General features: G+C 44.8%; 1 protein-coding gene across 2 annotated transcripts in view; it reads right to left on the bottom strand.

The window, feature by feature from the left end:
- Positions 1 to 2343: 2343 nt before the first annotated feature.
- Positions 2344 to 23652, bottom strand: part of rpa1 (replication protein A1) — a 33802-nt gene continuing 12493 nt past the window's right edge. For both annotated transcript variants that reach the window (XM_076282189.1, XM_076282188.1), the window contains 5 exons: positions 19782 to 19914; positions 13573 to 13749; positions 11353 to 11460; positions 10824 to 10910; positions 2344 to 3240 (listed from right to left, as the gene is read on the bottom strand). In XM_076282189.1, the coding sequence (XP_076138304.1) occupies positions 3136 to 3240; positions 10824 to 10910; positions 11353 to 11460; positions 13573 to 13749; positions 19782 to 19914 (610 nt within the window). In that variant the 3' untranslated portion in view covers positions 2344 to 3135. The remainder of the gene's footprint in view (positions 3241 to 10823; positions 10911 to 11352; positions 11461 to 13572; positions 13750 to 19781; positions 19915 to 23652) is intronic.

The raw sequence follows: 23652 nt of genomic DNA, 5'->3' as shown, positions 1-23652 counted from the left end.
GATCATTACCAATTCACAAATGTGTTTGATATAGCCATGGGCAGATTATGAACTTTTGGGGCCCTGGGCCCAGATGTATTAAGGGCCCCCCACTTATTGACGTATATGTGGGAGGGGGGGTTTGGGGGTCCTCCCCCAGAAAAATGTTAATTTGTTTGATGTGATTTCCTGTATTCTGGTGCATTTTGGGGATGGCCAATACTAAATTCAATCAGATTCATAGCCTACATCCTGATTTGTTGATATTGAGGCAATGATTCCATGCAAAGGCTTGAGCTTCAGGGCCCCCTGACCCCTTGGGCCCCTGGACCTGGGACCGGTTACGGCCAGTGCAGTAATCCATCCCTGGGTATAGCATGTACAGTACACAGCACTCACTTTGTCTTGCTTATTAAAAGCAAACAAATACAGGACCGGTGGCCGATTTCAACATGATTTTTAATGCCCAGTGGTCCCGCGGGGGAAATGGGCTGAAGAACTCAGCTCAGGCACTAAGCTCTGCGCTGGGACACAGATCCCCTGGGATATACAGGAACAAAATAGCAAAGGTGAGAATGCTGGTCACTGCCGTGCCGGTAAAAATGAGAAACCAGAAATAGGCAAGATGCCTGTGGGACAACAGGCTGTCATTGACAACGTTCAGGAAAACTCTGGATGTACCTGTAAAGACTAGCACCCATACATTATGCATGTATGGATATGTGGACAGTGCGTAATGCTGTACCATTGCTTTTCTTAGGTAGTACACTAATGTTTGAGGCCTGAAACCAACTTAGATGTCTTGAAGGCAATGCAGAGCTTTGACCGAAGCATAGGCAAGGCTTCAGGAAAGCCATTGCCACAGTACTCTCCTTTGGGCTTCAGCTGAGAAGAGGTTCTGCCTTTTTTTGCAACCATTGACAAACATACCAGTGAGATTTTTCTACCCTCAAGAAAAGTTCTGCTTAAATCTGTTTCTCACGAGACAAAGTCTAGGTAAGGTTCACATCAACCTTAAGCCCATCGATGTACAGCGGGGACCTACAACTTGGATTTTATCTACTATTGTTTCTTTAACTCAACAGAACTTGAGATAATTGTTCCATCCAGGAGTAATTGGAAATCATATTCAATTACATTTTCCAACAAAGTGCTGTATAATCCGCATGAGATATCAACTGATTATCTAGCTAGCCAAATCTACGAGAATCAAAAAGGCAGAGAAAAAACACTTTTCACTGGGGCCTTTTTTATAGCAGGCAAGTCAGAATAAATTAGCTGCATTTAGATACTGAACTGTAATAGCACAAAGAGCAGGGATTTTAACCCCCCCCCCCAATTTCCCAAGTTCCCAGTGAAGAGAACGTAAGCTGAATGACACGCAATGTGTCAGCACAGAACAAAGAGGCCGTTTCCATGGCAGCATGATTGACAGGAGCAGAAACGGGAGAAGGAACAGGCCTTGGAATTCATAAACAGCCACTCAACCAGCACCACAGTTTTTCCTCAAAACAAAAACTTTCACAAAATCCCATCAGTCTGGCTGAGATGGAGGTCTCTGACAGTGTGGAAAAAGGATGAAAAACAAAGCGCTTAGATACTGGCTATACTGGTGCCATTGCCGACACACACACACACACACACACTTTCAGGAATGATTCAATTCAAAGTTGGAGGGAAATGGCCTTCAGTACATCCAAGAACATCCTGACAATGGGTGGTAGTTGGCAGTCAGTTATCACAGGAGTGGCTGGCAAGGAGCCACTGATGTTGGACACATGAGCACAAGTTGGGGGGGGGGGGGGGGGGGGGGGCGCTTGTGCTCGACCTTAAGAGATTGAAGGCTTTCCACACCAACTGTACACTAAAACACACACACACACACACACACTGTGGAACACAGATATCAGGGCAAAGAAATCCATCACCTTACATGCTGTGCACAGACAGCACCACATAGCATCTGTATGATGTGAAGCCACATTAATAGGTGCAGTTTTATTATACCAGCTCCATTTACAAGGTGCTAGACAGGAAATTTACAAAACGAGATAAAAATCAATGACAGTCAACTCCACACAATGAAATTTTACTATTTTATTTTTTTTTATTTTTTTTTTAAATTTTTTTAATCCAACATGTTCTGGACATATACAGGAAAAAAACAAACAAAAAAAAAAGCTACCTACATAAATTATGCAATATTCTGGGTAGCTTCTTTAAGTACTAACATGTATATGTATGTCAATATCAATAATGTGTGTGTGTGTGGGGGGGTGCGTGTGTGTCTTTGTGTACGAGTGAGTAAGCCTGAATGAAGGTTGTGTGTGTGTGTGTGTGTGTGTGTGTGTGTGTGTGTGTGTGTGTGTGTGTGTGTGTGTGTGTGTGTGTGTGTGTGTGAGTGAAAGAGACGGAAAGAGACAGGCTGAATAAGTGGGCTTATCTGGTTGGTGCAGGTCCAGGGCATTCACATAGAGACAGACTGACTGACTGCTGAACGACACCCCTGCACTAAGTCCCGCCCGCATGCACTTCCTCCCACCTGCACCACACACAAGCACACGTCCGCTGGCAAACCTCAAGGTTCACACACACACACACACACACACAACCATCCATCCCCGGTTCTACAGTGTAGGCCCTTGCCTACATTGCTTTCTCACTCGCTCTCAAACCAGCCCTACCTTCTGCTTCCCTCGAATCTCACACATCCACCCATCTTCTCTCTCTCTCCCTAAAATCCCCCCTTTCCCCCAGTTTTTCTATCTGCCACGATAAAAGAAAAAAAAAAAAGAATCGTCAGCAGTTTCCCAAAAGAGAAAACGATTTGCTTTTCCTACGACCAGCAGAGCCAAGGGGGACGGCTGCACATTCTAAATGACTCCACCGACTGTTCTAAGAGCTGAACACAGGAGGCTGGCCACACAGAGCAAAAACAAAATTAGGCACGGTCAAATCTAGCCAATTAAGACCTGAAGGACTCCGCACTGTCAAAACAAATACAACTAAATAAAAGCTACTACATATATCCATCTGTGGAGTAGAAAGGGTACATGGCACCAGAGAAGTGCTGCTGAGAGTGTGGCTGTAATGGTGGAAGTGTGGGGAGGGGCAGGCAGGGGAGATGCTGAGACACAGCCAGGATGGGGCTCTTTTCTACTGGACAGCCAGCTTCCTGATGTTCATGATCAGCCGCTTGCTGTACTCCTTGTGGTCCACAGGCTTGGCGTCCATCACAGTCACCTTGATGCGTGACTCATCCTGGAAGGAGGGAGAGAGAAAATAGAAGAGGTCACATTCCATCATCCATCTTAGTCTTTTCATTCACTTCACACCTGCCTGAAGAGGTTTTTTTAGGAGCACAAGAATGACCCATAGCGACAGCCTTAGCATTATGTATGTGCAGGTGAATGAAACTGAGGAATTTTTTTTCTTCTCCTGCTCCTTCCACCCGCTGCAAGAATTACAATACGACCGGGCACAACGGACCTCGGGAGAATAATAATAATAAAAAGAAATGCATTAGCCAACTCGAGTGCAGCCAACTCAGAGAAAAGAAGAAATGGAGAGAGAAGCCCGAGTCACTGTCTCTCAGCTCTCGGTCATTTGTGGAGGGGGGGGGGCTGAGCTAGGGTGACGAGAGGAGAGCAATCCAGCTGGCTTGCTGGTGGTGCGCACAGTGTGTGTGTGTGTGTGTGTGTGTGTGTGTGTGTGTGTGTGTTGCCATGGGCGAGAGCGTTCTCGGCTGCACACAGCAACTCAGGCCCACGCAAGCAGCCTGGCGAGCATGAATAACAGAGCAGACTGGAGCAGAAGAGAGGAGGAAAGAGGGGAAAAGAGGATGAGATGACAGGAGGGGAGGGGTGGTGGTGGTGTGGTGTGGTGTCTCAGAGACTCCCCACACCACTCAAGCCCCACAGCATTCACATTAGTATCCGTGTTCTTCAGCAGTTAAGCCTCACTCGGGGGCAGGCTGGGGCTTCTCTTAAGCAGGACGCAAGTGGGACTCATCTAACATGTTTGAGTGAGGGAGATGCATATAGTGGTAGGGGTGGAGAGAGGAGAGTAACAGCGAAGGAAGAGAAGATTAATCTCCCTGCACAAAACTGCTTTGTGGTAACTCCTCAATCTGGTAGCTTAACCCAAAAACCCATTTCTGGGACTGAGTCAGGTGTTGGGCCTGGTGCAGCAGGGCACGCCATTTCTTAGAAAAGGCACTATTGCCCCACTATAACCTGCCCCAAAGAATTCCATCAGACAGGTATGGGGTTGTAATTCACCAAATGGTCTAGAGCCTCAGAGCAAATTCTTTATTGGCCAGACAGTGACACACCATATTAGTTTAGACATACTTAGAGATTCAATGTATGATCTGCCCACAGACCTGGTTTTTGCAAGGCTGGGGAGTCAAGGAGGGCCCTCCCTAGGTAGCTCATTTAAAACCTTGCATTCCATCACAGATATGGTGATGTCAGCAGATCACAACCTATACCTTTCATTTTGTTGCTCGGGGAGTAACTGTCAAGTCAGCGTTTAAAGCATGCTTCAGCTTTACCGATCTGACGGCAGGGTGGAGGGTGTCACACAGAGCTCAATTTAGTCCGAGGCACAGCAGACGCCTCATGGATCTGTGGTAGGGTCATGTGTATGGCTCCAATAACAACAATCCAGTATTATAGTCTTGGAATGACTAAACAGTGCTTAATCTAGTGTTTACTCTAATGGTCTAACAGTCTCTGCCGGTTGTACTGTATAATGACCTCAAGGGGCCACTGATGGCAGTAAGCTAGACACATTCTTCCTTGTAGATAATTCCAATAAAAAGAAAGCCTATCTGCTGAGCAGGGGTACAAATTGAGTCATTAACACAATCATGACATTTTAACAGTACAGCCGATATCAGCAGCAGTATAATGGACATAATCATTATGCAATAACAAAAAGAGACTGTCAATTGTAAAATGTGTCTCTCTTACAATACAGACAATTGCACCAATTAGAACCAACACTGTAATGTAACAACTGAGACAGGTTTCTACTGCAGGACTCTATAGTGCGCCCATTTCAATCGCACATACGAGTTAGAATGATAGCGTGCGAGAAAAATATTTAGGCGCACTGGTATGAATGACTTCTAACCATGTTAATGTTTGTCTACAAAATACACAGCAACAACAACAAAACATAACTGGTGCAAAACATAGAATCACGTTGCGAATGCAGCATAAAAACTACACCTCCCATCAACGTTAGCAGTTTTGCGTTGTTTTACCTTAACTTTGTCACTTGCTAGTTGCTTCTATCAAAGGGCGCGCAGAAAAAGCTGAAAATTAAGACTAGTCAGCCAAGATGCAAAGTAGAACTAATTTCTTCAATACACCGAATTCATCGGAAAAATGTAAATGTACCAACAACGAAGAAATATATAGGAGGAACAGGATGAGATTCTGAGAATGATATAAGAAGTAAAAGGTAACACGCCTATTAGCCCAGTAGACGGATTTGCTGCAATATGCAAAATATAGCTGTAGCGAGCAGGGACAAAAGTAGCCTCCCGTAATACTCCCGTTTTCTTACGCTACTGACAACTTCAGGCTTCCATGAATGCTTGTTTTACACCTAATACAAACTGAAGCGCAAAACGAAAGTAACATTTGCCTACTGCCCCAACCAATGCAGATATTTCAAATAAATAAATATCCTTGATTAGACTAGTTGGGTTTTGTGGAAGAGAAAATGGACTTTTTCAGTAGTAGTATTAGGCATGGTCATATTTGGATTTGCTACAGATGGTTTCACAAATAAATAAATGTAAATTTTGCAGGATACTTGATATACAGGCTAAATGCAAATATGACAATGCATTATATTATTTCACATTAACAAATTGTAGAAAAATAGAACGGACTAAAAGTAAAGTAAGCACTGATATTCTTTAAAATATAGTTTTTTTCAATTTTTCATTTTCAATACATATCTGATGTGTGTGCAGGTGTGGAGCTATAGGCGGGCCGGGCGGGGCCTCTGCCCCTGAGTCCATGATGGGAAATTTATAATTATAGTTCCCTTGTTACTCCTATCCCTGCCAAGAGGGGCAGGCGAATTCACGGAAGTAGAAGAATCAATGGAGGCTGGAGGGACCACTTCTCCGCTAACCCCCATAGAAGCCCATTCATTTTAGGATTTTTTTTAAATACCATAACTTCATATAGCATATATCCTGTGCCGATATTGTAGCTTCTGTGTTATCTACATGAACAATAAAAGGCAAAACAAGACTCGACTACCTCGTACGTAACGTTAGGTTCCCGTAAGAAGAATGTTTAGCATGTCCGATTGTAAGGAAGCTAACGCACCGTAGGGAGATAACCGTATTGTTTGGATAAGAAGCTCAGTCCAGCCAGCACGGAAACTCATTAACAAAGCTATGTAGCCTGCAATAGCATTGTATGTTAAGGTAAAGCATTGCATAGAGGCAAGTAAACCTACTAACGATAATCATTTCAGAGGTTTTCGATGGATTGACCGTAGGTCGGAAAAGTGGAAAGAAGATTAGCTTCAAGGCTATAACATTTTTGTTTTTGTTTTACCATGACCGTTTTTGAAGATGATCATGTGTGGTAGTTTCAACATTAACACGACTTGATATCACTTGTGAGGATGATATTAATAATGATAATAATACATAAATAAAAAAGTTTAACTTTGATGACTTTGAAGGCAAAGGAAGTGTGAGAAGAATTTCTGTGTATCTATCATATGAGTTACAAGATTCAGTTGGATGATAACGTCACAAAGTTAAGTGCGAGTGCGCAGTACTGGGGGACCAACTGAAAAATCGTTCAATTTGACTCAGTGCCCTCCCATTGAAAACGACGGAGTCTGTTCGTCCATTTCTTTTACGGTCTATGATCCATGCTCATTTTTGTTGTGTGTACTTTATGCCAACTGTTTGAAGTTGAAAAGAAAATGTCAACACTGCTATTTTTTGAACAGACTGATATTCCTTTTCTTTGCTTCCTGTAAAAAAACAATGCAAACTTGATAATTTGATTTGGAATTGAATGAGGAATGTTTCCATTACATTTGAAATATGGAAATAGCCTAAAAAACACTGCTATTTATTTGTTTTTTATTATTTTTTAAACACTGCTATTTATTTGAACACAACTGTAAAAGATCCTCCAATGTAAGGATGCAATATCTCACAATGCTACAAACAGAAGGATGTGTGTTTGTATGACTAAGTGCAGGTGGCCACCAAGGACGTGCAGGTGCTCTGTGGCCTTAATGCATTTAAGTCTCTTATAGACATGAAAACTATGAGGTGGAACACTTATAGATCCACTCAGCTGTAGCTCTAGATTCCCCCAGTGCTGCCTGCCTCACTCGGAGAGCTACGGGGCACTGTGGCTCAGGAACAGGAATAGGTATGACACAAAAGGTATCTGACTGGATTAGATAATGGTAGGGGTGCCTGCAGCAGGGAAACCAAGCATCTACCATCTCTCCCTCTCCATTGCTCTGCACGTCTGCTGCGTATCCTGCAGCATTCTCACAGTGTTGACTTGGGTGTGCTACAGATGGGAAAAAATATATATACATAGAATATACTAGATGTCTGGTGCAAGCACCTTTGATGCGAGAAAGTTGTGGTCAGTGGTGGGCATGTCCAACCAGGCCTAAGCCCTGAGATCGAACACTAAGCATCCAGCTTGTCAGCTTAGTGGAGCTTTGGCACTCGCCATGCTGATGTTGCGGACTGTGTGTGTGGTTTTGGGCTAGTAAGGGTTTTGGCAGTCTATATGTGTGTGTGTGTGTGTGTGTATAAATGAGTGTGTGTTACAGGGTGTTTAAGCTAGGAGATGTGCCCACGCTGAGTGTTCAGGCCCCCAAGCAAATCTGCCTGTGTTTGTTAAGGACTTGGACGTGGCACAGACCACAGGACAGTTCTTAGTGGAGTGAGCAGAGCACAACAGCACACAGCAAACTCCCATGACCCCTCACTTCTACCCTTGAGCTCCTCAGTCACCACTCTGGCCCACCATCAGAGGCTTGAGAACACACATTAACCCCCACCCAACCTCTCTCGCACTTGCATCGTCTACCTCATGCACACTCTACCTCATACACCCTGTACCTCATACACCCTGTACCTCGTACGCAGACATAAATATAAACAGGCATGCGCACACACACACAGAGGTGTGAGGAGAGGTTTGTATCCGCCGTGGTGGTGTTCTCTCTGAGTTGATGTCTGAGGGAGGGTAGCTCTCTTCACTGCCTAATGACTGACTCAGAGTGTCACAACCCCCCCCCACCCCCACACACTCTTCTTTGGTCCCTGGTGCTTTTAACATTCACACTCTCTCTCCAACACCACCAAAACAGAGGTATGGAGATAGGGAGGAGAGAGGGTGAGAACAGCTCCCCCCAACCAACTGTGACAGTTTGTCAAGCGATTATAGTGTTGGTCATATCTTGCCAGAATGCCAGGATTTATGTGGGCAAAGCAGAGAGAATCAGAGGGCAGTTTGCGATGCAAATCCACAACACTTCTGTCTGCTTCTGTTTATTTTTTCTTCCCCATTTTCTTTTTTCATTTGTTGGTACTGGACGGGGAGCGGGGGAAGGCTTGCACTTGGGAGTCAAAAAATGGTTTTATGTCTGTTGTGGCCTCTTTTTCCTTCTGCGCCGCATTGTCACTGTACAATTCTGCCACACACACACAGCCCTTGTCTCCACATCCTCTTAAGAATAAATGAATCTAGCCACAGACCTTATGGACAGGGTCATATATGAAAATGTACCTTGTTCTTTTTCTTCCTTTTTTCTCTCACCTCATTTCTTAGTCCTGTCTTGCATTGTCTCAACCTGCTGAGATGCACACCTGCATGGTGTGTGTGTGTGTGTGTGTGTGTGTGTGTATATATATGTATATATATATATATATATTTTTTTTTTTTTTCCTTCTCATCCCCGAGTTTGGCTGGAGAACGAGTGGAGGCAGCGAAAAGGTCTCCTGTGATGTGAGCGGCTTGCAGGGCCGTCCACACTCGCTGGGTCTCCTGAGCAGAAGGTTCAAAGTCACCCGTGGATGTGCTGACAGGGCCTTTCTTCGACGAGGTGATTGCATTAGATCACACACGGTGGATCAAAACCACTCAGCGTCTACACGGGGCCGTTGCCGGATGGCTGTCTTGGCTCCAAAATTGAGTTGTAGACCCGCAATTATTTCCCAGAAGCTCATTTTAACCTCATCATCAGACTGAGATCGCAATAACACAAACATGCCATTAAGATCAATTGCATGTTGCAGAGAGACATGGCCAGTCCTGTTTGCGATGGCAGGGAAGTAAATAAGACAACAGCCAGCATGGCAGTCAAAGGTACAGAAGGATGACACTAGGGCTGGGACGGTAACCGCATTACCGCAGTCCTGAGGTCATCACAGTCATCATTCATCACCAAAAAATGAGGCAACGCTTCAGGTAACAGTTACGTCTTTCAGGGCCTTTCTTAAACTTGACAAAGTGAACATGCTGTGTTTTTTTTTTTTTTATCAACAAAAACGAAGGATGGGAAATTTACCATAAGCAGCCTAGCCTAGATTTCAAGCGGTATACCGCGAAATCGTGGGACTTTGTTGCTTTTCAACCGCGGTAAGAAAAAATCCATACCGTCCCTGCCCTATATGAGCAGCTTGAAGAGGATATTTATAGTAACTCAGAGACTGCATATATAAATGCCTGACACTGACCCTTCTAACTGGGTAGCTGAGAATTAAAACTCATCCATCTCCAACTGTGAGACTTTATGATATTCAGGAGAAAAATCTTAAAAAGAGTCCAACAACATGGTGTGAACAGATGTTCTTTCTTTTTCTGGGCATCTAGTTCCTCATAAATGCCTAATAGGTTCTGATGAGTCATTCATGTCATATGACCCCATTTTCAATGCTAATTTTTTCCCCAGTCTACTTCCATTGATATGCTTTCCAACAGCTTTCTCAAGCCCACTGGATAATGAACAACCCCCTTGATCCCTTCATGCCAAAAAAGTGAGCCATTGAACACAAAAAAAACCCCAACTCAATTGCATAATACCTAACACCTTATTACAATCTGCATTCACAAAAAGTTCCATCCTAGGGTTACACCTTTGAGTGATTATCTTTCTGGTTTCATTACTAGCTTTATGTAGGAGTTTATTTCTCAAGTGACCCCTTTCACTGACTATGTTGATGTGACACCCTAAGCTCCACAGCAGCTCAGACACTCCCTCTCTCTCACTAAACCAGTCCTGGCCGACAGGTGGCTGCTCACAGCACACACTTTAAAAGCTCCAGTACCAGGGGGGAGGAAAAAAGCAGCCCCCGCCAGCTAACTGTGAATGTGCAAACGCTTTTCAGTGGTAGCCCAGCATGTTACAAATCAGGGTTCTTTTTTATGGATGAGTCCTCAGAGTTAGTCTGAGGCAACCCATTGAAAGAAGATTGAAAAGAGGAAAATGAGGCAATTTTGATGCCGCTGTTCCGTCCAAATCAAACATACACAACGCTTGGCAGAGGGAAATACAGTACCTTTGTTCACCCTGAAGACAGTCTGGCAGGTCTCTTCTTTTTTTGAATTATGGTACGAATGAATAGACGTAAATGAGGTTTTTCCCACAACAGGCAGAAACATTGAGGGAGAACAAGCCAACCAAGCACAGAGAAAACACAGGGTCTTTTTCTTAAAAAAAAAAAAAAAAAAAATGTACAAAAATGAACAACAGCCCAGTGCTTCTTCCTGCTTACAGTGTTGCTGTCAAATAATCATCTCCAATTATATCCTTCTACTTACATTGTACGTCTCCAGCTTTACTCGGTTGCGGAGGACAAAAGTGTTGAAGTTGGCTTGCTGAAAGATCTCATCAAAAGCCGCTTCATTCTGTGCCAGGAGAGAAATAAGGGAACAATGGAGAAGATGTGAGCACAACTGAAAAAACAGTTTGTGTGTGTGTGTGTGTGTGTGTGTGTGTGTGTGTGTGTGTTGGGAGAGGTAAACAAAAAACAAAAAAACTTAAAACTCCAAATTTTGAGTTTGCCAGAGTCTGGCATGTGTCAATCTAAATTGAGGAACATGTAAGGACACAAATGGCCCTTCCCTCGGATTCTGCAGAGGAGGAGAAAAAGGGAGAAATCCTTGGATGTGAGCAGCTGCCCTAATCACGTGGCAGAGACGAGAAAAATCTAATTTAGCCCAGTGCCCATCTCCACTGTGTGTGGCCTGTGAGTGTCCCTGACCACAGCCTCTGGACATACTTTCATCTGAGAGAAAGAAGGAGATGGAGAGAGAGAGAGAGACAGAGACACGATAGACACACACTCACCGAGTCCTTGAGCTGCCCAACGTATGCAGCGTTCTGGCCCAGGATGGCTTCAGCTGTGTCTTGAAAGCACGTCACCCACTGGTTATCCCCAAAGTCGGCTATGTTGGCCTGGCAGGGGTGGAGCACGGGGGGGATGAGAGGAGGACGCAGGGAGAGATAAAAGGGAACAGAGATACAAAGATACAGGAGGAGAGGAGAAAAGAAATATTACTCATCATACACAGAAAACACAAAGCAGCACAAAGATAAACTACAGGGCAGAAAATACCTAGTGGTCTGGTCTATAGATGATGTTGGAATTGTGGTCGTCTAATAGTAAGGGGTTTGGCCTTTCAAGTTGTACACCAATTGTTACTCCGGGGGACTGTCCCTGTATTAAGTTCAGGATGAGTTGCTCTAGATACGAACCTCAGCTAAATGACAAATATTAAAATAAAAACGATGCAGGGGCACAGCGGATCTCTCATGGCCGAGCCACTGTTCTTCCTGTGCTTGTTTGGCTCTATAGCTTCATCCGAGCCCAGCCAATTCCTGTTGCGCACACACAGACACTCCCAATGGCATTGCATTTCGCAGCTTATGCTATAGAGCTGCAAAGAATAGCAGTGGGCTGGCGCGCAATAGGTTGTAAAACAAAAGGCAATCCGCTTATTTTTCACAGGTCTGGCAGGCTAAGGCTTTCCACGCTGACTAATTGAGTTATATTTTATTGCCATTTTTATAAATATAATTTTTGGCCTCAGAGAAAAGCATCCATAATTTTTGAAAGCCTTCTGGCATATTTTCAGGGTGAGAACACACCCCAGGCAAAAAAACATCCATTTACAGAGAATCATCAGTATAGAAAACACAGCAGAATACAACTATTCTAAATCAGCAATTTATGCAGTTCATACAGTCAGACATGTTAAAAAATGACAGTAGGAATAGAGAGAATCAGACTCTTCTGAGAGACATAAAGGAAGGAAAAGAAGGGAAAGGGTTAAAGGAATAAATAGGAACGGGTCGAGAAAGGGCAGATACAGAAATGGTGGCTGTGATTGACTGGCCACAGGAGTGTGTGCGCTCGTGTGTGTGTGTGTGTACACCGACTCCCAATTCCAAGCTTAACCCTCTAAGCACCAAAGTCGCAAAGTTGCGACAAACACTGATTAAAACAGACGATAGATCCAAGTACGGGGTCAAATCTCATTTTTACTCTACCACTAGATAGCAGTCAATAGCTGTTGCGCAAATTGAAGCAGAAATACACCAAATGGTGAATAAAACGTTCATGTGTGATGAAGTCTTGGATCTGTTATTCACCTATTCTGACTTTCTATCTGACTATCTGACTTTTTGAGATGACGATCGATCATCTATTGACAGTGAGTCACGGTGCGTCTGTGAATGCATCTTTGTGGTTGCACGACAGTGTCCTCTAAGCATACAATGTTTATTTCAACCCTTTGTCCAACATAGCTGGAGATGGCAGTGGTAAACATGATGGTAGTGTCCATAATGGACGTGGTATAGAGTAGGGGTAGTAAAAATAGGGCTGTGAAGAACTACAAAATCACCTGAAATAGGAACAGATTGATGAGCCTACTTTATGGTAGGCTATAGCAGGCTTTGTGGTTATAGTAAAAAGTTTACTAATGTTGGTTTCCGTTTGACTGTTTTCCTGTTCACTTGTTATGTGGATGAAATGAGAAAAAAAGAAAGAAAATCTCAACATCCTGTATTCACCCCCTTTTGACCATACTCAATGATTTTCACATTTACAGCAGGACTTTATCTCTGACCACTTTCAACCCATGGCCTTTTGAAAAGTTGATGTCAAAATCCAGTGTTGTTTGTTTTAAACCCTGGCGCTTAAAGGGTTAAAGGGCGAGTATGCTTTCTGAGTGCATACAGGACTGTAGGTGTTGGTGTGTAGCAGAAAGAGAGCCTGTGGGTGTGTCTGTGTGTCTGTATTCGAATGTGATCTGCAAAATACAGCCAAAAGCTGGGTATATCTGTGCCCTAGCCAGGTAGCAGTGGAGGTGTGTGAGTGAGTGAGAGAGAGAGGAGAGAGAGGAGAGAGAGTGAGAGCGTGAGAGAGTGAGCGAGAGAGTGAGTGTGCGAGGGAGTGAGTGTGCGAGAAAGTGAGTGTGCGTGACAGTAAGTGAGATCTAATATGCAGTGGGACTCTGGGGCATAAGACGATCGGCCCCATCAGCAGGGTTCAGGCCAACTCACCGACAGCATGAGGCGGTACTTAAACTCAGGGAACTCCTTGTCGCACTTCTCACAGCGGTACATGCCATTCTGCTGGTCCACCACCTTCTTGTTGCAGTCCTTGCTGGCGCAGGCCTGGTACAGGCAGTTCTCCTTGCGCAGGTGCACCACTGTCCCAATGCAGCTAAAGTAGTCAGCCTGGAAGGGCACCAGGAGACATGGGGAGCCGTTAGTAAGCCAAAGCCCAAAGCATAATCTCCTACCCACACTCCCACTCTATAACCCAGGGGTTCCCAACCTTTTTTGGCAGGTGACCCTATTTTGAGGTCAAAAAACGTTGGCGACCCCAATCATTCAACACCCAGTCGAGAGCGGTACTTTGATTTTCCCCAAATGTCCTAGCAAGCTCAATTGTTTGGCTACCTGTGCGTGTATGGTTGTTTTACTAATTTGTTTGGAACATTGATCAAGCATGATTACGTCAATCAAGCATCTCATGCGGGCTGTCTACGTTTATTTTTATGTAGCCAGATTGTAATGAAGGATCCGATTAAATGGGTTTTTTAAAATAATTTTTATTTAATGTATATTTAATGTAATGTACTGGTCAATTGTAAGATACCCAGTATCTCAGGCGACCCCAAGGTTGGGAAAGGATGCTATAACCTCACATGAACACCGAGAACGAGAGGGCCGAGTGTTTAAGTGAGTACGTGTGTGTGTTTGAGTGAATGAGTGAGCGCGCGCACACACGTACACACACACTGACCTTCATCAACTCCTTGGGAGACTTTCAGAGCATCATTACCAGACTTGCATGCGTAAATATTTCAATCCTGCACCGCTGATCACTAATGGGAATGCTGTGAGTGCCTTACTTATGTTTGCTAGAGCTCTTATTCTCCTAGTCTGAGTTTGAGCCAAGTCTGGTAATGCACCACGGCAAGGACAAATACATCTAAAGCCATGAAAGCACCCAATGCCTCAGAAAATAAAATGAATACAAAAAATAAATAAAATAAACTTTGCCGGACTGGGCAAGGTGCCATCATTAATTGGAGATGGGAAACCCCCCTCTCCCTCCCCCCCAAAAAATTACTGCCTTGCCCGGCCATCTAAATAGGACCTGTGACAAATGCAAAACAGGGACTCATGCACAGTCACCAGGCCCCACAATATGCAAAGAGCGTAACCCCCATAAATATAAATAGGCCTTTAGCATATCATTCGTTGCAGGGCAGAAAATAGCGAGCACCTGAAGGGGATTACGGAGCAGTGCAGGAATAAATGAATGTATGAGAGGCGGGCGATGCAGCGGCGCAGTACGGTACAGCGAGCACCGATGATTCAACGCTACCGACGAGGGGGGTCTGCCGCAGGGAAACGGCTTAATTTGAGAGTGAAAGGACTGCTGTGTTCCAAATCTGGGGCCCAAGCACCAAAGGAGACGCCTGCGGTCCCTGAGAGCAGACGGATGGATAACAGGCAAATGGCTACAGGGGACCTGGCCAGACCAACAGATGGGCAGGGTTGGGGGGTGTTTATGGTCAGGACAGCAGACTACTACAAGGAGCTCCGTAAAGTAAGTGTAGGCATAGCTTCTCTTGATGGTACCCCAAAAGGGGATGCCATTAAACGAAGAGGGTGCTTGGACGGTCAGAGGTAGATGTCTATAGGGTCTCACTGAAAGCTAGTGCCCTAAATCTTTACCTGTACACACCACTCTACAGGTGTGCACAATGGACCAATAAATACCTCATGGCCTGCACTGATCAATCCTGAAGGGGGCACAGGGGGTCAGAACAGCTGGGGTTGAAGGTCTGCATAAGGAAATGCTCAGTTCTGCTCTAGTTCCTGGTTCCTTAGGATGCAGTCCATGGTCTGCATCATGAAAAAATTAATGGCAAGGCTTTCATGAAGTCAGGCGCTTCCTTCCATTATTGAAAATAAGGTACTACTACAGAATACTGTGCTAAGGGTTTGTTTTTAAGGGGGGGGGGGGGTGCTGATGAACAGCTTAGAAATATCCATCAAAAAGAGAGGCTCAATGTTAGTGACTGTCTCGTGGAAGAGCACTGAGCAAAATCTATGGGGTGATGAAACTGTTAGTCAACAGCACACTGGCCATTAAATTTGGTTAACGTCTGGGAAAAACTCAAAGGCAAAGAGGAGGCAGTCATTTGAATTTCACTGTGGGACAGAACTACTAATTAGACCACTATTCATGATGACCCCAAGAAAAAGGCGAAAAGATTTTCATAATTTGGACGTCTTGATTCATAATTGTGTTTTTCAGCATCATTTATAGGTGAGCATGGACAGAACTGGGACAGTTAGCCTCAGAGTTTGTTCTGCATGTGAGAGAACTCTGTTCCTCTTCAAGCTGAACAATTACGCTGAAGACTTCAGGATTTTGCCGCAACCTCTCCTTTTGTCAGGACATGAGCTAAAAAAAAACAATACATTTTTTTTCCACTCCCTGACAATAATTGATTTTTTCCCTGTCCCTGTTTGGGGTTTACTGCTGACCATTCTTTCGGTGTGCTGCAAAAATTCAACCCCAATTAACTTCTACGAGGGGGGCAATTGATAGCGTGTCACTAGAAATAAACAACAAAAGCCCTTCGGGAGCACTAAATGACAAAGGCAAAATGCAGAACTAAAGGCTCGCTTTTTAATGGCAGGAAAATACCCCTTTAAATCTTGCTTATTTGATCTGACAACATACAGCACTTCCAATGTTGCCTCGACGGTGATTAATCATGCAAACTCCACCACAATTAAAAATACCAGGCGTCTTGTTTGCATAGAAACGAGAAGAGCAAAATTGTGACTTTTCCCCGCCTCCCCCTTTGGTGTAGTAGTGTCTTGTCATTTTAACCCACGACTGAGACGAGGCGATGAGTGGGGTTTGGCAGGTCCTTGGCAGGGTTGAGTTTAGGGCGGTGGGGAGAGTGGGGTGGGGCGAAGGCCAGGCTGGTGGAGTGGAAATCGGCGCTTGTGACACAAAGATGTTATGACAGAGGACAATTAATTGCAGCAGACTTGCACAGTGCCTTCAGAGGACTGACCTCGTGTCCCTGTGGAGCCAGCAGGAACATGAGGACAGGCAAGGCTTGAGATGTACGTGTGTGTGTGTGTGTGTGTGTGTGTGTGTGTGTGTGTGTACGCACGCACAAGTCTTGCGTTCAGTGAATGCGGTCATTTCAGAGCACCGGCCTGCGACCACTGCAAAGCACTGACTCCGCCATTTCCCTATGACTTCTCCGGAGTCAGTTTAGGGTTACGCACACAAATCTGCTGAAGCACCAGGAGAGGCCCAGCAGGGGGTGGGAGCAGCTCAGTGGAGTGAAGTGCCGTGCAGTCGGGCTGGGCCACACCGCTATTAAAACAGCCGAGCAGAGCCCGGAGCCGACATGAACGGCTCCCCGTGATGCCAGGGCTGGCGTTTTGAGGACGGTTCTGGGAAGTGATGATGAAACCAGAAGCAGCACGTCCAGACGATACAGGACTGATTATCAGGCATGGAAACGGGTCAGGGGTGAAAAAGGTGAGAAGGGCGCGCAAAGAGGGAAATGGCTGTTTCATAGCAAAACAAGCACGAGTGACATTGTTGCCAACAGTGCATAGCTTCCATGGAGTATGAAGTTGCCCAAAACCAGAGATTTATAAAGAAAACAAACTACAAAATGACTAATTTTTACAAAAAATAGGCCTAATGGACACTTCATAGTAGACTATTAGAATAAGTCTGAATAAGATAAGTCTGAATATTTGTTGGACCAAACCAGGTAATAAATAAACTTGGGTAGGGTAGAATAGGCTTTAATTTGTAAAATTGGTTTGAAATGTTGTAACCTGCAGCCTAGGTAACTTACAGATTGTGGCATTGTGCTAGTGTGTTTAACCAACCAAAAAAGTTGTGTGAACAGTGTTCACATTACATGTTAAACCCTGTAGACACAGACTAGGCCTACTGATCAGGCCACTGAACGTTTCTTAAAAGACAGCATTACCATGTCAAACACTGCTTTTGTCTCTGAACTCGACAAAACGCACCAGCCAAGTTTAGGAGCATTTAATTCAACTATTAGTTATTCACATTAGCCTTTGCTATACTGATAAAGTATGCCTATTTGCTTCACCTTTTGTCGATCTAGATGGCTCAAACTGCACATTTTCTTCATCAAATGAACTCGTTATGTCTATATTTCAGTCCAATATCGCTAACTTTAACAACAGCCTATGTTAAACCAATCTCAACGTCTTTTTCTGACAGAAGTTGAAAGTTTCAACTAGCCCACCTGTGACATCAATAAGCATCTCTCCTCGCTGGGCTCACATTCCAGCTGACATTTCAGACGCATATCTGTAGTCACACAGACAGGGAGGCTATTCCAGCGCAAGCGATCTGTTCGCGTTGCATCCACGGCAAAAATTAGCTTCCACTGTTTAATAGGCTAAATGCATAGGGGCTGCATTCACATAATCGTTGCTGGATCAGACAAGTTTTTAATTGGGCTCTTGTGTTAAGCATCAAGATGCGTTCGTGTCTGCGCGTGATTTGTAAACTCAGTTAACCCCATACCCACCCACCCCCCCCCCCCCACACACACACACACACACACACACAATATTTTCTCATCGGATCTGCGAACCATGTAAGTCCCCTATTTTGGATTCAAAACGGCGAATTTCGCCGAAAGGTGAGGAGTTTTCATGCCTGGATTAGGGACGAACAGACTGGAGCCAGGCAGGAGACTCAAGACAAGAGTCATGGGAAGCACACAACAGCCAGAGAGCACACACACACACACCTGCTATTGCCACACAAACAGGCCTGGACATTGAGCCCTTTTGTTTGACAGTTTTCAGCTTGAAAATGCAGCCTCTCCCGTTTGATAAGGACACTTCACCCTGGTGTTCCTCTATCCGCTGATCAAAAGCCTGCTCTCGCTTTGGTTCTCCATGCTGTCGCTCTGTGCTGCATTAATATCACAGAACTCGGCTGTTCCTCAAATGGCTTTGTAGGTCTTTTTGAAATGGCTCCTCATCGTCAACTAAATTCCTGATTGCTCTTTTATTAAACATTATGTAACATTTACTCAAAGAGATGGGCTTAATAAAATGACACTGCAGAGCAAATAATGACACTGCAGTTCAGAACAGCTCAGATTGGATCTGTGTGTTTGTGTGTGTAAGCTACGATATGTGTGCTTACGTGTGGAAGTGTGTGTGTTTGCATTACAGGTGTGCTTTCATATGACTACATGGGACATTTTGATGAGCTAGCAGAGATTTATTACACCGCTTATCCGACCATAATCATTTAATTATAAAGCTCAATAAATGGACTCCTCATAATCTCCAGCCTCGATCTGGCTGCGGTGAAAGTGACTTCCAATCCTCCTTAGACACACACACACACACATGGAAATCCAGGCTGTAAGGGCACCTGTGTTAATTACTAATGAGTGCCAAGACGAAGCGCTGAATTTGGGGTCTTCCACAATGAATGGCGGAATCACTTCAATGGTCCAGTCAGTCGCCCCCCTCACCGCCCCCACCACCCAAGCCGAGACGCGAGAGAACACAGTCGCACAGATGGAGCGACAAGGTGACACCGCCTAATAAAGTTTTTGTCTGCCATAATATAGCCGGCATTAATATACGGTCGGCCGCTGTCGTATGGGTGCTTTGGCTCCGAGGCATGCTTTCACTGACAGCCGTGCGTCCTTGGGTGTCGTGCTTTGAATAAGTGCTTATCTCCCAAGTAGTAGTGTTACAGAAAAGCACTGAGCAGTGTGGGGGCACTAAATACTTTTTATCCTTTGTGTGAAACTGGGGTTTTGATATCATCTTGAGCTTCGCATGAGGGGAATGGTACTTTTAGATTTAGTTTTTATTTGATGTGTTCAATGAACATGTTTAGATATATGATTGAATTGGAGACAATCAGTGCTCCATGAGTGTCCATTACATTAGCTCTGTTAAATCTGGCCAAATTATTCTAGAAAAGGGCCTGTGAAGAATTTCTGGACTCACCTGGATCACCGACTCAGTTTCAAAACAGAGGCCTTATTGCTGCCATTATTATGACTTATGTTAAGAATGACAGCACATTAAAAAGTAATATTGTCTAGGGTGTGTGTGTGTGTGTGTGTGTGTGTGTGTGTGTGTGTGTGTGTGTGTGTGTGTGTGTGCGCGCGTCTTCATGTCTCCAAGCATACCTTCTCTCCGTGACCCAGGTGTTCATTCTTGACGTCTGCCAGGGTCTTCCAGTTGGTGTTGCCTCCACCGCCACCACCTCCCCTCAGTTCAGTCATGGACTGCCCATCCATCGTATGGCCCTCCTTATCATACCTGCAACCATAAAGAGAGAAAAGCTTGGTGTCACTCCAGTCCAGCAGCTCATCTGTTTGGAAGCCACTACTGACGTACATGGGGTGCTTATCTCACTAATCGAACCCACTCAACTCAGCACATTGATCAGGCGCTTTGCCATAGAATAGCCCTTGACAGCTGTGCATTCACACAAGACTTTGCCGATTTCGATTCCCGACAGATACTGTCTCTGCCATTGACTCTTGTAAACATTTATACCTCTTGCTATTGCTACTGCTGCTGCCGCCGCCATCACACCAAGCAACTTTAGCATAACATAAAAAAACATACTTCATATTCAATATTTTCCCTTGCTCACAAAATTACTTAGACATATGGGAACACCATTGGAATTTTTGGCAGAAGAATCACATCAAAGCACACTAGTAGGTTACAGAATAGGCTACAAACATAAGCATCAATATTTTCTCATTTTTCTTTACTTTGATCTGACATTCAGGAGCAATAGACACACTCATGAGATACATCACAAGATCAGATCTGGCATGTGTTGTCAGTCCCTGCTCCAAAACATTTCTCTGTGGAGGGCCAACACAAAATAATTTCACGTATCTCTCTTGTTTCATGTGCCGGTCATCTTCTATTCCAGCTATCTAGTCAAGTTCTTTGTCTTTCCAAATATCCCTGCAAATGCAGATCATCATAAAACTGCACATATGTTTTTGTAAAAACAAATTGCACTCCTTATTCCTGGTCTGGTTCATGCATATTTTATTGCTCCCACTGAGCCAAAGGCATACAAAGCGTTCTTCCATCTAAACAAACATAATTTCAATCGCATCGTCTACCCTGATGCTATGATTATTCACTAATACCAATATCACTGGTGGGGTCTCGCATTGACAAGTGTAAAAAGCCATATCTACAGGTCGTTTTTGCATCTTTAAAAGGAGGCGAAAGATACAAAAGGTAGCTGCATCTTTTACTTGGTGGCAGTTGAAACCGGGGACACGGGGGCTAAAAACAGCAGGCCCTGAGCACTTGTGAAATGAATCAGCGGCGCGAGCACCGTTGACGGGAGATGGGGGTCAGGGTTGTGCTGGTGAAATCAGAAACCCATTTTCACCGAGCACACAGGGGCCAGCTCGGGAGTGCAAGAGTGAAAGAGGGGAGTGGGAGAGTGAGAGAGCGAGTGGCACGGAATGGAAACAGAAAGGAGGGGAGAGGAGGTGAGGGGGGGGGAGGAGGAGGAAAGAAAACACACTCGGGAGATGAGAGGAGAGTAGGAGGGATCGATGGCCAGTCAGAGCCTCGGACCGGCGCGTCTGATGGGCTTCTGTGAGGCGTGCTCTAGTGGCCGGGGCTTGTTCTCGGAAGCTGTAACTAATTGAAAATAAGCCTGTTAATGAAGAGCATTGGACCTATTGGTCGCCCGGCCGCTGCCAATTTTACCTCCCCCTGAAAAATGTGTTTAATTCCCTCCCATGACACCTATTCCCTCATCTATGCATTGTCCCCTGATTTGCTGTGCATGTGGGCTGTTTGTGTATATTTCTTATCCTGTGTGTGTGTGTGTGTGTGTGTGTGTGTGTGTGTGTGCCACAAGTGAGGTACTATAAATAGGACAAACAGCGAATCGCAAATGAATCAACCTACTTTTGTGATTAAAAGAAAGGGAACTCATGTTCCTGTGAGTGGAGGGAAGAAAACCTGAAAGTTTCCCAGAAATTGACAGATTCAAGTTCAAGAGTTTATACAAGCCTTGCAGACTACTACTGCACATTAACTCCATAATGAAATGAAAAGAAAAGCATGCTGCTGCTGCCGCCACCCCACCACCCGCCAGACCCTTTTCCTTGTGTCTCCAGAAGGAGGGTTTGCCAGAAATATGTTTTTCCCTTTATCCAGCATAGAGGCATGAATCGAACCATTGGCCTGTTGAATAGGATGAATAACCTCTAATGCAGAGCAGGGTTCCAGATGGAGAGGATTTCACGGGGAGAAGAGAGCACCCAGGGCACTGACGCTCAGGGAGCACAGAGATTGGAAACGGCAGAAAATCCGCCAATAGAGGCAGCCAGAGACTGAGGCTCACTGCGGCATGTCAACAATAAGACTACCAGACAGGGAGGGTGAGACGGGGAGAACAGAATATGAGAATATGTGAGAGAGAAAGAGAGAGAGAGAGAGAGAGAGAGAGAGAGAGAGAGAGAGAGACACAAAGAGAGAGAATGATGGGAGAGGGGAAGAGGGTGAAAGAAAGGAAGGAGCCATCATATTGTCAAATTAACAATGTAGCACTATGACAGAACACTTGAGGACCAAGGGGAAACACAGACACTAGGCATTAGGTGAGAAAAGGGGAATGTCTATATATATACACTGTGTACTGTGTATATATATATACTGTGTACTGTGTATATATATATACTGTGTACTGTGTATATATATATATATATATATACTGTGTACTGTGTATATATATATGGCTCGAAAAATCCAACCATGACAAGAATCTGTCATGAGCTGCATTAATGTCTATCGCTAGGACTATGAGTCTAGACACAGAACAGCAAAAACTGCTATAACCCTAAAAATTGATGAGCTACTCTTAAAGCATACATTTATTTAGTTGTGCCAGACTTCATGGTGTTCAGCGCAAGGCTCAGTAGTTATTACCACTTTTATAAGGGTTCCACGTAAACACGCTTCCTGGAACATTAATCATGTGCTCGAAGGTGTTTCTTAATGTATGCACCAGCGCAACACGGATAGGCACAGCACCAGAGGCGCCACAATACTGCAGATAAGCAGAAACTAATAAGTAACAGCAATAGTGTGTGTATGGTAACCCAATTGTGTAAGCTGGCAGCATGGGAAGGCAAGGATGCTTATGGTAGATGATATCCACCCCCACCTGCATGTGATTCAATGTGATCTCCCAAGGCTGAAGAGCGAGGGGGCAAAGTTACAAGCCAATGGTGGCAGGTGTGTGTGTGTGTGTGTGTGTGTGTGTGGAGAGGGAGGGAGGAGCAGCAAGCACTGCTGTCAGGTGACAAGAAAAGAATAGGAGGAAGCAGATGTGACCAGGGTGAGACTGCTCATAGTGATCGCAGAACTGTGACTAAGTGACCAGCAGGAAGACAGAGTAAGAGAGAGAGAGAGAGAGAGAGAGAGAGAGAGAGAGAGAGAGAGAGAGAGAGAGAGAGAGAGAGAGAGAGAGAGAGAGAAATGGAAGATAGTGTTAGGGAGAAAAAGAATGATTGTGAGATAGTGAGTGAGAGTGAGGAGAGAGAGAAGGAGAGAGAGACAGAGAGAGAGAGAGAGAGAGAGAGAGAGAGAGAGAGAGAGATGGCAGTGAAATGCGGTGACTCCGAGGCATGACATGGACCTCGACTGACAGCTGGAGTCGGTGGGTAGAAAAAAAAAACAAAGCAGGCCGGCTATGCCACCTAATGGCCATCAGAGGGGACACACACTGCCCCCCAGTGGTGAACCTTTGGGTGCTGCACTTCACTGTGCTGAGGGGAAAACAAGAAAGACATCCAAGCAGGAACACAAACATGAGGGAGAGAGTGAGGCAGAGCAAGGGAGAGATGGAGAGAGGATGTGGGAGGGGGAGAGAGGACGTGGGAGGGGGAGAGAAACCCTCCCCCCCCCCAAAAAAAAGAAAAATCTGCACAAACACAATTACAGCGCAAAAACAGTCATAAAACAGGGGCAATAATCAAATGCATAAGGTTTAAGTCAGAGGTT

This window comes from Alosa pseudoharengus, unplaced genomic scaffold, assembly GCF_046254945.1.
Source record: "Alosa pseudoharengus isolate Yale_2024_CS ecotype anadromous, Long Island Sound unplaced genomic scaffold, YU_APseudo_1.1 YU_APseudo_1.1_scf_13, whole genome shotgun sequence".
NCBI lineage: Eukaryota > Metazoa > Chordata > Actinopteri > Clupeiformes > Clupeidae > Alosa > Alosa pseudoharengus.
This window is presented reverse-complemented; position numbering and strand designations above follow the sequence as displayed.